This window comes from Typopeltis vanoorti, chromosome 24 (assembly GCF_054136105.1).
Source record: "Typopeltis vanoorti isolate ZY-2024b chromosome 24, IOZ_Tvanoo_1.0, whole genome shotgun sequence".
Classification (NCBI taxonomy): Eukaryota; Metazoa; Arthropoda; class Arachnida; order Uropygi; family Thelyphonidae; genus Typopeltis; species Typopeltis vanoorti.
In genome coordinates, this window is record NC_143572.1 from 4,228,928 (window position 1) to 4,244,270 (window position 15,343).

General features: G+C 35.9%; 1 protein-coding gene across 1 annotated transcript in view; it reads left to right on the forward strand.

Annotated features, from left to right (window-relative positions):
* LOC150092894 (mediator of RNA polymerase II transcription subunit 13-like) overlaps nucleotides 1–15,343 on the forward strand; it is a 557,023-nt gene that overhangs the window by 460,769 nt on the left and 80,911 nt on the right. Inside the window, exons 21-22 of the mRNA XM_090414065.1 lie at nucleotides 11,472–11,663; nucleotides 14,480–14,709. Coding sequence (XP_090270191.1) covers nucleotides 11,472–11,663; nucleotides 14,480–14,709 — 422 coding nt within the window. The remainder of the gene's footprint in view (nucleotides 1–11,471; nucleotides 11,664–14,479; nucleotides 14,710–15,343) is intronic.

Below are 15,343 nucleotides of genomic sequence, written 5' to 3' on the forward strand. Positions count from 1 at the left end.
ATGAAAAACATTCTGACCTCAAGGGAAATTCACACAAAAACAAGAATTAGGTTGTCCAAATGCTACGTATGATCAACACTGCTATATAGAGCAGAAACCTGACAATATCAAAATATTGTGAAAATAAACTAAAAGCCTTTGAGATGTGGATCCTCAGAAGAATTCTTAGTCTCATGGACTGCCAAAAAACTAATTTAGAAATATAGTCATACTCCGACTTACGCGAATCCAGGTACGCAGTTTCATAGATGTACGTGTTCCCTTCATGCCTCACCATTAGTCGTATCTTTCTGGTGCCGGCCGCATTTGCCAGTGTTGCACATGCTGTGAACAAGCACTGACGTGTTTCGTGCGGTCTCCATTCATACACAATTTTTATAGTCTACAAACCCTGCGATTGTTTAATGTTATGTTCTTGATAAAAATTTTATCACAAAAAATAATAAAGTCATCCAAAAGAAGCAAGTCCGATTCTTCTACAGCTAGCAAGAAAAGAAAAACATTGACTTTGGAAACAAAACTCAACATCATTAAGGATTTTGAAGGCGGAATGAAAATTTTTGAGCTAGCAAAGAAGTTTGATCTACAGGAATCCACAGTAAGAACAATCATAAAAGAAAGGTTTACAGATTTTGGAGGACATAGATTCTAACGAGGAACGAATTGTAGCCACAAGGCAAGGAATAAAAAAAATCATTAGCTTGCTATGAAGAAATTTTGCATGACAAGAAAAAGACATTATGCCATCAGACGAATCTATTAGATTTTATGAAACCATTGACATCGAATTAACTTTCTTTTTTTATGTACGAAAAACTGCAATTATGATTATATTTCTTAAAACATATAGGTGTTTTTGTATACCTTTGGTCCCAATTAACTAATATTTTGTATGTTTGTATGCAAAATTATACCCAAGTTACGCGAATTCGACTTACGCGCTTTTTGTTGGTCCCACCTACCGCGTAACTTCAGGGTATGACTGTATTAGAGATGATTGGAGAAGATAGGACTCTGTTGAAAACCATTAAGAAAAGGAAAACCACCTACCTTGGTCACATACAGAGAATTACAAAATTGTCTAAAGACTGCATCAGCTAACAGAAAGAAGCAAATGCGTGATAAGAAAAATGAGAGCATAATCGGGAGTGAAAGAAAACTTAAGAAGCGAGTGTTGTGTGGTGATTCAGTAGTAAAAGGTGTAATAGATGAGAGTTTGACAAAATTGTGCTTTCTGGGTATGAAAATTAATGATGTAAGTGAGGCTATTAGAGCACAAAAGCATAGGGTGAAAGAAATGATAGTAGTGGCAGGAACGAATGATTTAAAGGGTGAAAAATTTGCTATGAGAGAGGACTTGAAGGAATTAATAGAGGTAGCAAAGGAAAAGAGCGAGAGAGTTGAGAAGGAGGGCCATAATTGCGAATTGACTCTATGCGCAGGTTATACAGGAGGAGTGGTGTGGAGTTTGATGGGCAAAAAGACTTATACAGGAAGGATGGTTTGCATCTGAATGGATTTGGTGTGCGGAGACTGGAAAAAGTGTTGCTGAATGAAGTGAAAGTGGATGTGCAGAATCAGGGAAACTAGAGCTATTGGCGGGGGGAGTGAATATGCAGACATCAGTGAGGCAGTTAAGTGTAAGAATGTGTATAATATGCCTGAGCTAGTTCGTAGGACAACAAACCAGAATGGGATAGTTAGTAGAAGGCATCAGGATAAGGGTGGGATTAACGGGCTTCTGCACTTTATGTATACTAATTACTAATGCCAGGAGTATTTGGAACAAGAAGGAGGAATTTTTGGCCTTGGTTGGCTCTTCCTGGCCACAGGTTATTGGCATTAGTGAGTTCTTTTCTCTCTGTCCCTCCTGAACACACTATACCCTTCATATTCTATCTCACTAGCTGACAGAAGATGATATAGCTAGTGAGATAGAATGTGAAGGATATAGTGTATTCAGGAGAGACAGAGAGAAAAGAATGGGGGGGGGGGGTTATTGATGTTAGTTGATGAACTGCAGCCAAGGAGAATAGAAGTTGAACCGCAGGATAGTGAAAAGAGCACATTTGAGGCTATTTGGTGTGAAATCGAGGCCAGCAGAACAAAATATACAGTTGGGTGCTGCTATAGACCAGGTGATGGAATAGATGATGGAGATAGGTAATTATTAAGGGGAATTTCAACTATGGTAACATTGATTGGAAGGAGGAGAGGACACATGGGAAGAAGGAAATGGATTTTATGCAGTTACTAAGGGATAACTACCTGAGACAGCATGTATGGAATATACTAGGGGTTCGAGAGTGCTTGATCTAGTAATTGCACCTGAGAATTTGACTGTAATGAATATGACCGTGTTGCCACCAATTGGTGAGAGTGATCATAGGATCTTGACCTGGGAGGTGGCTAAATATATGGAATTTTCAATTAAGACATGGTACATGTGGAATTACCAGACTGGTAAGTTGACAAGCTTAGGAGATTGCTTGGTTCAGTGCCATGGCATGTAAAACTGCAAGGGCTAGATGTTGATAGTGCATGGGAAGTGGTTAAGGAGCGTTTGTAGGAGGTAATGACTGACTGCATACCTAGAGTCCAGGTAGTAAATCAAGTGGAGGTTAAATGGATGAATAACACCATTAAGTTTGAGCTGCAAAGAAAGAAACAACTGTGGAGGAAATTTAAGGAGAAAGGTGACCTGCAGGCACACAAAAAGTATAAAGCACAGGCCCGAAGGGTAACTAGTGTGGTAAGAAAAGCAAAAGCAGATTATGAAAGGAAATTAGCAAAGCAAGCTAAAGAGAATTCCAAACAGTTTTTTTGATATGCTGCAAGTAAAAGAAAAATTGTATAGCAGAATGATTTTAAGGAATGCCGATGGTAGGGAGGTAACCGAATCAGTCGATATAGTGGAATTACTAAGCGAGCACATTGCAAGAGTATATAATCCAGGTGGTGATATAGCAGGAATGAAGGAACCGATAGCTTATACGGGAATTGTGATGAATGAAGTGGAGGTGAATAGTCTATTACAAAACCTTAATGTGAATACATCTGTGGGATTGGATGGTATACCAGCTCGGGTCGTACGTGAAGCGGCTAAAGAATTGTCAGTGCCCTTGACCATTTTGTTTAATTTGAGCCTCGGGTCTGGGTTAGTCCCGAGGGGGGTGGAAAGAGGGGAAAATAGTTCCACTGCATAAAGGAGGTTCCAAGACTGCTGTTGGAAATTACCGACTGATCAACATATTAGGAGTCATTGTCAAGGTCTTAGAGAATCTAGTCAAGAGAAAAATACAGGAATGGATAGATGAAAATGGTATACTGTATGGGGGACAGCATGGTTTTGTGAAAGTTAGATCATGCCTCAGTAACTTGCTCAAGTTTTATTACACAGTGACGGCTGAACTGGATAAGGAATCCACAGTAATGGGTTTACAGTGATACTGCTGGACCTTGCTAAGGCCTTTGACAGGATACCACATGGAATTCTAATCAGTAAACTGAGGCATATGGGGATAGGGTTGGTGAGATGGATAGGAGGGTGGTTGATGGAGAGACATCAGAGAGTAGTTTATTCAGGAGCAAAGTCCAAAAGAAGGCCTGTGACTAATGGTGTGCCGCAGGGTTCTGTTCTTGGACCACTGCTGTTTAATTTGTTCATTAAACAGCAGTGGTCCATTAATGATATAGGTAAAAGGATCTGAGAGGAATTGTTCATTTGTTTGCTGATGATGCAAAGTTGGGCAGAGCAATAGTGAATGCTCATGATGTCAAAATTTTGTAGGATGATTTGGATAGATTTGAAGACTGGGCTAAGGAGAAGATGCCAGTTTAATGTGCCAAAGTGTAAAGTTATGCATTTTGGAGTGAAAAGAATAGCAGCAGTATACCACATTGGTGGAACTATACTCCAAGAGATTGACAAGGCCAGGGATTTGGGAGTGTTGGTGGACAGGGAGTTGAAGTTTATGGGGCACATTGCAAAAGTGGCTAAATCAGCTCATCAGATCACTTAGTTACTGAAGAATACTTTGAAGAGCAGAGACAAGTAAGTTATTGTTCCTCTTTATTGAGCCTTGATAAGACCCCATCTTGACTACTGTGCCCAGGTCTGGGTGCCAGGGTTTCTTCTTGATGGGGAGAAGGTAGAGAGGATCCAGGGGTGAGTGACCAAGATGATAGCTGGTCTATCGAATGAGCTTTATGAGGCCAGGTTGAAGAACTGTGGGTTGCAGAAATTGGTTGATAAGCGGAAGAGGGGTGATATGATTGAGATGTTCAAATTACTGAAGGGTTTTTAAAAAATTAATTCAGAGGAAATTTTTCAGAACAGGTCTGGTGCTGTGAGTGAGTGAGTTCAAGGCAAAGTATGATTGATACTGTGTGGATGCCGAATAGTTGTTCTGGACATGATGTTTAAGGCCTCCCTCAATGAGTCTAAGGACTCTATGGAGTTGCCTGTAATAATAATACTAAGGCATGAATCCCTACAAAAACACTTCTAGAAGGAATGATACAAGGAAAAAGAAGAAGAGGAAGACAAAGAACAGATTGGATGGGAATATTAAGGACTGGACCTTTTTGTCCTATGAAGAATGCAAAAGAGAAGCACAAAACCACACATGGTGGAAACTCATGGTAGTCAACCTCTTGGAAGGAGATGACATCTGAAAGAGACAGGCAAATCGACCATGAGAACACATGCAATTTACAGACGAAATGAAATACTGTTGTTGGTTGGTAGTGGTTGTTAGTATAAGGATGATGGGCAGTAGAATGCGTTGAAGGTAGTAGTAGTGTCATTGTGTGCTGTAGGTGGGGAATTAAGTAGTATGGGAGACGGAGAGATGTGTTGAAAGTTTTTCCACTTAGTTATACTATAAATTAAAGATACCAAGAAATTATGTACTTGGTTTAGTCCTGTATCCAAGTGTAAGCAAACAAAGTTTGCGCCTGAAATATAATCAGGGCTGGGGCAACTCATAGAAGCTGATGACTTCACATTACTTGCCTCAGTATCCCATAATACAAAGCACATATCCTTATGGGTATGTATAATGCTATGATTATAGGAAAGGTTACTACCCAGAACAGTTTCGATCTTTATTGAGGTCTCGTTAGTGGGAGCCAGACCCAGTGGTGTCTGGGGTTGAAGTAATGCCAAAATCATGTTTTCATGTATAAGTAGCCAAAAGGTGTCACACCTTATTATTAAAATACTCTGGATTAGAGATAGTTGTCGAATTTTACTCTTGAGAGATTTCTTTTTTCACTTATGACATTATGATTAGGAATTATAGACACGTTAACACAAGAATATTTTAATATTTGCCAAATATTTCAGTCTGAAACTAACAGACTATCTTCAGTAGTTACATAAGAACAGTTTTTAACAAGGTGGAATACCAACAATTGATCATTCAAAAGTAGAACGAGCCACATGATGTTACATTGCTATGCATGAAAGAGAGGAAAAATTTCATCAGAGTGATGATTAAATTATAGTTATTAATTCACAATTTCATATAATAATCTTAATTTATAAATAACATTAGACTAATGTAAGAATTAAAAATCTCGATTAAAAAAAAAATTTAATGTGTTATCCTGATTAAACTTTCCCATATTTTTGATAAGGATATACAGTCATTTTGATTCAAGTTAGGACGTTGAAGTAAGGCCTCAGCACTTTCTTTGAATAGGCATTCAAATTTATAGCGACATCTGTGTAGAAGGCAAGTCTTGGACCAGAGGATGTTGTGGCTTGTCTCTATCCCATGCTGAGCCAATCGAGACTTATTGGATTTGTTGTGCAAAATGTATGATTGATGTTCTTGAATTCTTTTTTCTATAGAGCATCCTGTTTGTCCAAAGTAGGACAGATTGCAGTTACAAGGAACTTGATACACACCAGGCAGAGACATAGTTGAGCATTTATCTTTAGAAGAGGGGAAATAGGTGGATATTTTATTAATAGGTATATAAGTGGCTGTCACATTTCTTCAGAATTCTTGAAATTGGTTCTGAAATCCCGGAAATATATGGAATTGATTTCGTGATGTACTCTGGATATTTCTTGTGTCAAAACAAATTCTACAACCAAGAGGAAGGAACGACCATGGGAAATCCACTTTCACCTGCTCTAGCCAACTTTTATTTGGAACATCTAGAAGACGTCCTGTTTTCATCTATATTCCCTCAACCATCCTTTTGGGTGAGATATATAGACGACATCTTTTCAGTGTGGCCTCATAACAGAGATTCCTTACCTTTCTTTTTAGCCAGAATCAATTCCTTACATTCTCATATTAAGTTTACCATGGAGATTGAAAAAGACAACAAGTTATCCTTTTTAGACATCCTCCTCATCCGTTTACCTTCAGGTATTTTAACAACAACAGTTTACAGAAAACCCACTTTCACTGGACGTTATATTCTCAAACAATCTACTCATCATTCTTATCAAAAAGCAAGAATCATAAAATGTTTAATCCGTCGAGCTAGAACTAATTGTTGAATTCCTTATGAATTACAGAAAGAATTTTCAATTATCAAACATCACACGAAATTAAATGGCTTCTCCGAAAAAAGTACACAACATCTGTAGAATTCCTACAATCCAATCCAGAACAACAAAGAATCAATACATCAAGTTCCTATTCCATATATTTCTGGGATTTCAGAACCAATTTCAAGAATTCTGAAGAAATATGATTTAACAGCCACTTATATACCTATTAACAAAATATCCACCTATTTCCCCTCTTTTAAAGATAAACGCTCAACTATATCTGCCTGGTGTGTATATCAAGTTCCTTGTAACTGCAATCTGCCCTACTTTGGACAAACAGGATGCTCTATAGAAAAAAGAATTCAAGAACATCAGTCATACATTCTGCACAACAAATCCGATGTCGGGATTGGCTGAGCATGCGATAGAGACAAGCCACAACATCCTCTGGCCCAAGACTCGCCTTCTACACAGATGTCGCTATAAATTTGAATGCCTATTCAAAGAGAGTTCTGAGGTCTTACTTCAACGTCCTAACTTGAATCAAAATGACTGTATATCCTTATCAAAAATATGGGAAAGTTTAATCAGGATAACACATTAAATTTTTTTTTTAATCGAGAATTTTAATTCTTACATTAGTCTAATGTTATTTATAAATTAAGATTATTATTATATGAAATTGTGAATTAATAACTATAATTTAATCATCACTCTGATGAAATTTTTCCTCTCTTTAATGCACAGCAATGTAACATCATGCGGCTCATTCTACTTTTGAATGATCAATTGTTGGTATTCCACCTTGTTAAAAACTGTTCCTATGTAGCCACTGAAATAGTCTGTTAGTTTCAGACTGAAATATTTGGCAAATGTTAAAATATTCTTGTGTTGACATGTCTATAATTGCTAATAGTTGTTGAATATTTTCCCACTTGGTTATACTATAAAGAGATGTGTGTTGTGTAGTACCCTCCTGTGACGAGTCCTTGTACTCCTTGGAGGTGTCATGTAATAATAATAAGATAATATGACATTGGATAATTAATCATGCCCAAGTACATGACTTTGCATTTACTAACATGGAACTGTTAATCATTTTCACATGCCCACAATTCCAGTCCATTCAAATCATTCTGCAAGTACTGCATATCAGCAGCACTCTTGATTACGCTACCTATTTTTACATCATCAACAAATGTATGTATCATGCCAAAACCTTACCAATGTCATTAATGTGCAGATTGAATAACAGTGGACCAAGGACTTTGAACTGGACTGGTTACTTTGAATCTTGCAGATTCAAACCCCCCCCCCAATACATGACTTTTTGAATCTGTGTCAGCCATCTTCTTATCCTTGCCAATAGTTTATAATCCAACCCCATATTCTCCAATTTATGCAACAGTGTTCCATGCTGTATTCTGTCAAAAGCCTTAGCAAAATCCAAAAGTATCATGGTATATCCATTCCCCTTGTCTCAGTGGTAACATTATTATAGAATGTGGGCAAATTAGTAAAACATCACCTACCCTTTGTCAACCCATTTCTGAATGCGAGCCTTGACCAAACTTTTCCAAAATCTTCGCAACCACTCCTGAGATACTGATTGGTCAGTAGTTGGATACATCGATCTTTGCACCACCCTAGTGTAATAGAATTATCATATATTCTTTCCACTCCTGTGGAAATTTCTTTGTTCTGAGACTCAAATTATATAGCCTGGTCAAAGGAATAGCCAGTTCAGCTGAACACATTTTTAGCATCCCAAGTACTGTCGCAAACTGAATAAGAATTCTGCAATAGTTCCTATTGCAGAATTCTTATTCAGTTTGCGACAGTACTTCCTCCTCATATACACAAGTTTCTTCATACAGTGAAGAGATGGCACTGAGTTCAATGTTACATATACCAGGTTGATGGCTTTTTTGCAAAATAATTACTCATTAGTTGAACAACCACTTCTGCATCAGTCACCTGCATACTGTCTACATTCAGTAGAGTTATTCTTTCAAATTCATTCTTTCATTTACTTACAGAGCCAGTTTTTTTTTTTCCCCTTTTCATACTCAGACTTCACTTTCTGTACAACACTTGTGACTCTTCTGACCTGCTGCTCATAATTATCATAACTGACATCATACTATGCACACTATGTATTCCTTCTACATAATCTTTTTCATATGAATCTCATGCTTACTTAGATAACACATCCATTTCACTCCTAACCTATTTATTCTTTGAACTCGAGGGACACATTCTGATATCGTATCGTTTAAATATTTTTTAAACACTTCCCGTGCATTGATATTCTTCCCATCCAACAACTGATACCATGGCGCAGAACCCAGCATACTCCTTAGGTGGTCATAATTTCCTGTTTTGTAGTTCAGCATGTAACCTTTTCTGAATGGAACATTCATAAACTTAGCTACATCCCAAGTGAGTTGTGCATGATCACTATCACCAACTGGAGGCAGAATAGTTATGCCTTTTACTGTCCCCCCCACCTCTGACACTGTAATCAGTTCTAAACTCTTTGATCACGAGTTCTTTCTGTCATATGCTGCTTGAAGAAGTTGTCGTGCAACATCTCAATCAATTCAGTTTCATTCTTCTCATGTGATTTCACAGCTACCCAATCGATGTTTAGATTATTAAAGTCCCCATTATGATTACTCTTTTCACACCCATCATATTTAATTGTTGATGCATTTCTTCTTCACTACAACTGATCCACCAGGTCTGTAACACCACACCACTATGTATTTAATCTTGTTAGATTCCACCTCACATCAGTCTTATCTAGTTACTTACTTATGCAGACATCTTTTCACATGCTTGGTAAGTCTGAACTGGACAAACACAGAATCGTTCTCTCTTCATAATCATTTCCATAATTAACAGTCACCTAACATTGTTGCTCTTACACAGATTCTCGCATTTCCTCCCATCGGAATTCAATTCTCGTATGAATAATTTTTCAAGGCTCCTGATGCCAAACACATTCAAGTGTAGTACGTCACTCTTATACAAATCCAATCTTCCCTTAAACTCACTGCACCCTTCCAAAAGCTTGTATCTATTCCTTCTACACAGCCTACTTCATCAAATCATTTGCATCATAACCCTTTTTCATAATTCATTTCCATCATATCTAGGTAATATACTAATAATTTTTACTTTCTCACCTTCACTCTCGCTTCTTCCAACAATCTTTTCATAACCTCTAGCACACTGTTTCTCAGCCTGTGGTCCGTGATGATGGGACAGGTGGTCCGCAGGCAGACAAATTAATTAAATATATATTTTTTAATTAACAAAACAAATTAAAACTGAATAAGTAAGTGAAAATTATTGAAATCAAATGGAGACTTAAAAAAAACCAACAAATAGCGTCGGAATGTTCAAAGGCAGAAGATAAAAAACTATATTGTTGTTCATTTTACCCCTCTTTTATTATTCGTCATTCTGCCGCTAATTTTGTAGTGGCAAAATGACGAATAATAAATTAGGGGTGAAGTGACCAACAATATAGTTTTATTACCATAGACAGCATGACAAGATTTCTTAAAAGCCAAAAAAGTGCCGCCTGAGGCGTATCCCCCCCCCCCCCCCAAGCTATGCCTCTGTAACTTAGTGGTTCGTACAACAATTGTTTTAGGCACTTTACTGGTCCTTGGGCTTAGAAAGGTTGAGAAACGCTGCTCTAGCATACTGAATTTATCGCTAGTTAAGTCATTGTTACCTACCAGAATTATGACCTCTTTTGTTTTTCTTCTCTGTTATTCAATTGCTTGCATTATATTTTTAATTTTTGCTCCAGGAAAACTTGACATTATAACCTGCTCATCAATGGCATGTTTTATGAGTTTTCAACTTTACTTTCCAGATTTTCATTATTAAGCACTAACTTACTGATTTCATGCTTTGTTGTTTTCCATTTTGCAGCTGAAATTTTTTTATTCCTCCTGTGTTCTTCTAAATGCTGCTCAACTTTCTGTACTTCCCTCATCTGTGTAATAATCTGCTTTAACTTGGCGATTTCAGAGATTAAATTGTTTTCAATATCCTCTTCAATATTAGCTCTAGAACAAACCTTCTTGTTCACTACTTCACTGTTCTTATTAGCATTATGCTTCTTCTCTGTTTTTGGTGCAATATTACAGTTGTATGTAATATTACAGTAGTACTATGATAACAGGATATGTTCAGCTCTGTATTATACCACTAAGGTTATGCTTTGATAGCTCAGTTTGGATGTGAACATAGTCTGCACAAAATTATGTACTGCAGAATGGAAACATACTGCTAGAGCAATGCAGTGACATGTGAGTGCATAAAGAGGTACCTGCCTTCATAGATATACTGCTTTTCTTTGGGATGGTATGTTGCTATATTGCTAGAGCAATGCAGTGACACGTGAGTGCATAAAGAGGTACCTGCCTTCATAGATATAGTGCTTTTCTTTAGGATGGTATGTTGTACTGGCACATTTATTAGCAATGACACCTGATATTCAGATGTGGTATTGTTTTAATTTTCAAATTTTCCTGCTAGCAAAGAATGCATACTAGCATCTATCCTTTTACAAAACAATCACTGATATATATTAAGGATGTCAGTGAAGCATTAACAAAATAACTGAATGAATAAATAAAATTTGAAATGGGCTATATATGTTGATTAAGAGTCCTGAAATTACTATGATGGCATTAATGCACCATTATTTATTCATGTCTCCATGCTTATCTCTGACAATGTTGGATATAAGTTAATAAATTGTGAAAATTTGAAGACATTTCTTATGTGGTTTATAATAACCATGTAATGAAACTTTTTCTTTTGCCAACAAAGAATATTAGTAATAGTCATATTTTTTTTAGTTTTACTTTCTCTAGTCATCAGTGTAAACATTAAAGTAGAAGATAAGGAAAACTCATCTTTCTTTCAGATAATTACGCTAGACTCTATCTTGAGTCTTGGAAAGTGTGAAGATAACAGCAAACGTCAAGATCAATTGAAATCATTAGCATTTTCTGTGTTTTCTCAGTGCCACAGATTACTTGCACATCAGTCTACTGTGAAGAGTCTTACTGGATTTGGTCCAGCAGCTGCCCAAGATCTTTTTCTGAACAGCAAAGATGTAAGTTATTTCATCAGAATAATTTTGGTATTGATAACATCTAGTAAAATTATTTTATTTAATTTAACGTATTTTAACGCTATCATTTACAAAGTGATTTAAAGTTTTTAATATATAATTTTGAAATTACTACATATGGTATGTATAACTTTTCTTTTACACATATCAAAAGTATACTTGCTGTTGAACACAGAGAGTACTTGATGAGATAGATAGTTATTGAAACAATTCAAATTGTAACTGAAAAAAGTAACTAGCAGAAATAATTATAGAGAATGATTGCTTAGCTTCCAGACGATGGATCAAGATTTCATTCATTCATTCACTAATGAAAATGGTTCTTATATTATTTAAAAAAAAAAAAAAAAGTTATATCTTGGTCCAACGAAATTATTAAAATACTAAAACACTCGCACCATATTAAGCTACCTCAAAAATTCAGAGCTCTGATACCCCTTCCACCTTTTAACATAAAAAGCTGATAATATAGATAGTCCCGTGTACAACCTATCCTAACAGCAAAATGACTTCTCCCACTCACAAGCATATCCTTCCCCTTCCATTAAAAATCTGTTCAGTTCAAAACTTTAATAAAAAAAATTTTGTCCACAAAAATGTAGGCATGGTTAACTTTGATATAATTTCTCTATATACCATTTTTTAACTGATAGACTCTTGACCTGATTAAGTCTTCCCCACAGACACATTTTAAAGTTGTGCGTATGTGTGGGAGGGTATATTTACCTTTCTTAATTTTTGTTTGTTCATGCAATCCTGTCAATTATGGCACTAGTAAATTTTTCCCTCACGCACACAAATAATTATCCTCCTAGTTCCTACCATCTTTTTTTTCAGTGTAGTACCCTTGAGCATGTACAGGGTTGCCCATAAGTCACACAAAGGGGTTTAAACATTTAATAACTTTTTTTATTTATTAATTATTTATATTTTTTTTGTTATAATGAAATACAGAAAACGAGTTTTTTTATAATTAAAAAAGTTATTGTATATGTACAATACTGTATATATATATATACAATGATCCCAGTGTTTTTTCATGAATCCATGCATCCCGAAATTCTCAAGTGTGACTATGTTGAGCACCTCCTGCAATTGCACAACTGGATCTTTTCAACTGTGTCAAAATGATACCTTTTCAGCTAGAATTTCACCTTGGGAAATAGGAAAAAGTTGCAGGGAAGAGGGGAAGCCAGGAAGGAACCATTGAACAATAAGTGATGTGTGGTCAAATGATCTGAACAGTCTTCCCACATCTCTCATATAGAAGACATGCACTCATGTCTTTATATGGGCCCATACAACAGTCCTACAATCTCACAAACATCATGGATAGTTTGCTTACAATCTGCAAGGATAGCCTTTTGCACTTTTGTGATGTTTTCCAGTGTTGTGCTTGTTGATGGTTGTCCAGAAAGCTTGTTGACAGATGTTTGCCATCCTTGAAACATTTGTAACAAAGCAAAAAAGTTTTGCTTTGGCTAATAACATTATCACCAACACTTCCTTAAACGTGTTTTTTTTTTTTTTTCCCTTAAGATCTGCCATTTCAGTTAGAGAAGAAATTCACCGACCTATTAAATCATGATATGAAACACATGTAATTCAAGAACGCAGTCTGTCCGCTTATTGGCTGTTGGCAAACTGATTCACAAAGGATACTGCTTGCCTCTTCAGAATCCTCATAGCAGCAGAAGGGCATACTATGACATGTTCACTTGCCTGTTCAAATTCTTCAAACTTTTGGGTAGTACCTTGTGTCACTATCATTCTGATCTTCATATTATCCAAATATGTCTGATATATTACTTTTTCTAATTTAAAAAAATAATAAGATTAATGAATTATTACTTAAACCTACAGATTGGTAAAAAGAGCTAGCTCCATTTAAGTCAGATAATTTTTTTTGTATGTTAGAGTGACAGTCAAGGCTAAACTAATAAATTACCAGCATTATTTCAAAGCCAAATGTAGAAAGTATAAAAGGTTCATAAAGAAGTTGACCAGAGACCTTACAGGAATACACTCGTCGGCATTCACGAGTTGCCCTAGTGCAGACCATATAAAAGGCGAATATATGGATGCTTGGGCAAGTGCTCATGTCTTCTATATGGTCTGCACTAGGGCAACTTGTGATTGCCAGTGAGTGCATTCCTGTAAGGTCTCTGGTCAACTTCTTTATGAACCTTTTATACTTTCTACATTTGGCTTTGAAATAATGCTGGATTTAATATCATTCACAATATCACTCACAAGTTAATCTACTCTCACTCCCTCTCCTCCATCCTCCCCTCATTACCTCTCTTCCCACATCTCTCATTATTAGGTTTCTTTTCTTGATATTTATAGATGCTGAGTAATTTTGTGTACATGTACAGGGACAACTCAAGGATATAAAAGAGATTATAAAAAGATTTTTGTTACTTACTGAATGAATCTTGATCAGGCTTTTTTGTAGAATTTTTTTTAAGTCGGATTAATATTTTAAAAAGAATTCATAAAGTAGTGTTTCCTCCCCTATTAGTAATACACAATTTCAAAGCATTAATGTTTTTCTCACTTTTTTGATTTGCCTTGGACAAAGTAGATTATTTTTCCAGAATTTCATATTTAATATTTAGCATTGCTTTTACAACCACAATCTTAAAATGAGGTTGAAGGTTATAATGTCATTCATTTTTTCCCATTTACTTGCTCTGTCAGTGTTTCAAATTTTTAATTTAGATTTAATTATTTTTTTAATCAGTACAATTAAAAAAATATCTGGTAAATAATTTTTTTCTTCTTCCTCCTCCCAGGAGAGAAACTCCGGATTTGTTCGTATGGCATGTTCTCCTTTTACTCTTGCACCTTTGAAAGACAAGCAGACTGAACTAGGAGAAATGTTTGGAGATAGAAGAGAAAAGTCCAGCATCCTCTATTGTACATATTGTTTAACTGAGGACCAAAGATGGCTGCTGGCTAGCTGTACAAATGACAAAGGAGATTTGTTAGAGACTTGCTGTATAAATGTCGAAATACCCAACAGGTGAATTTGTGTAGTTCAAATTGTAAAATTTCTTTTACTTCTATTATCTAATCTCTTCCTCATATAGGATTTTGCATTATTAATTATTATTTTTGTTACAGATTGTAGTTTTTAAAGGTTATCCAAGGCATTTTCATAGAGTAGATATGCAGTTCTTACTACTTCGATGTAAAGTAAATTTAGCCTGCTGATCTGATATGATTTGCTCAAGTTTTTGATGCATGCATATATGATGACTGTTAAAAAAATAAATAAAATAAAATAAAAAATACAAATTTTTTACTCCCTGCTCCTTAGTGAATATTAAGTTAATAACTCAATTTTCTAATCTTCAAAAATTCTGAAGCATGTAGATGCAGAAGATTTAACAACAATGGATAAAATGGATCAAAAGATAAGAACTGCATCCTAGTGTAATAGAGTACAGTTGATTGATATCTGTTACACAAACACACACAAAAAAGAGAGGGGAGAGTGTGGAATTAAGGATAAGACTTTCCCAGATTTTAGGTAAAGAAAGTCATTATGGTAAGTTGGGCCAATGTAGTAGTGCTTCAGCACTTTTTTTTTTTTTTTTAAATAAGTGCTCAGTTCAAATTTGAAATAGCAGACCTTACACCTCAGAGTCTTAGAC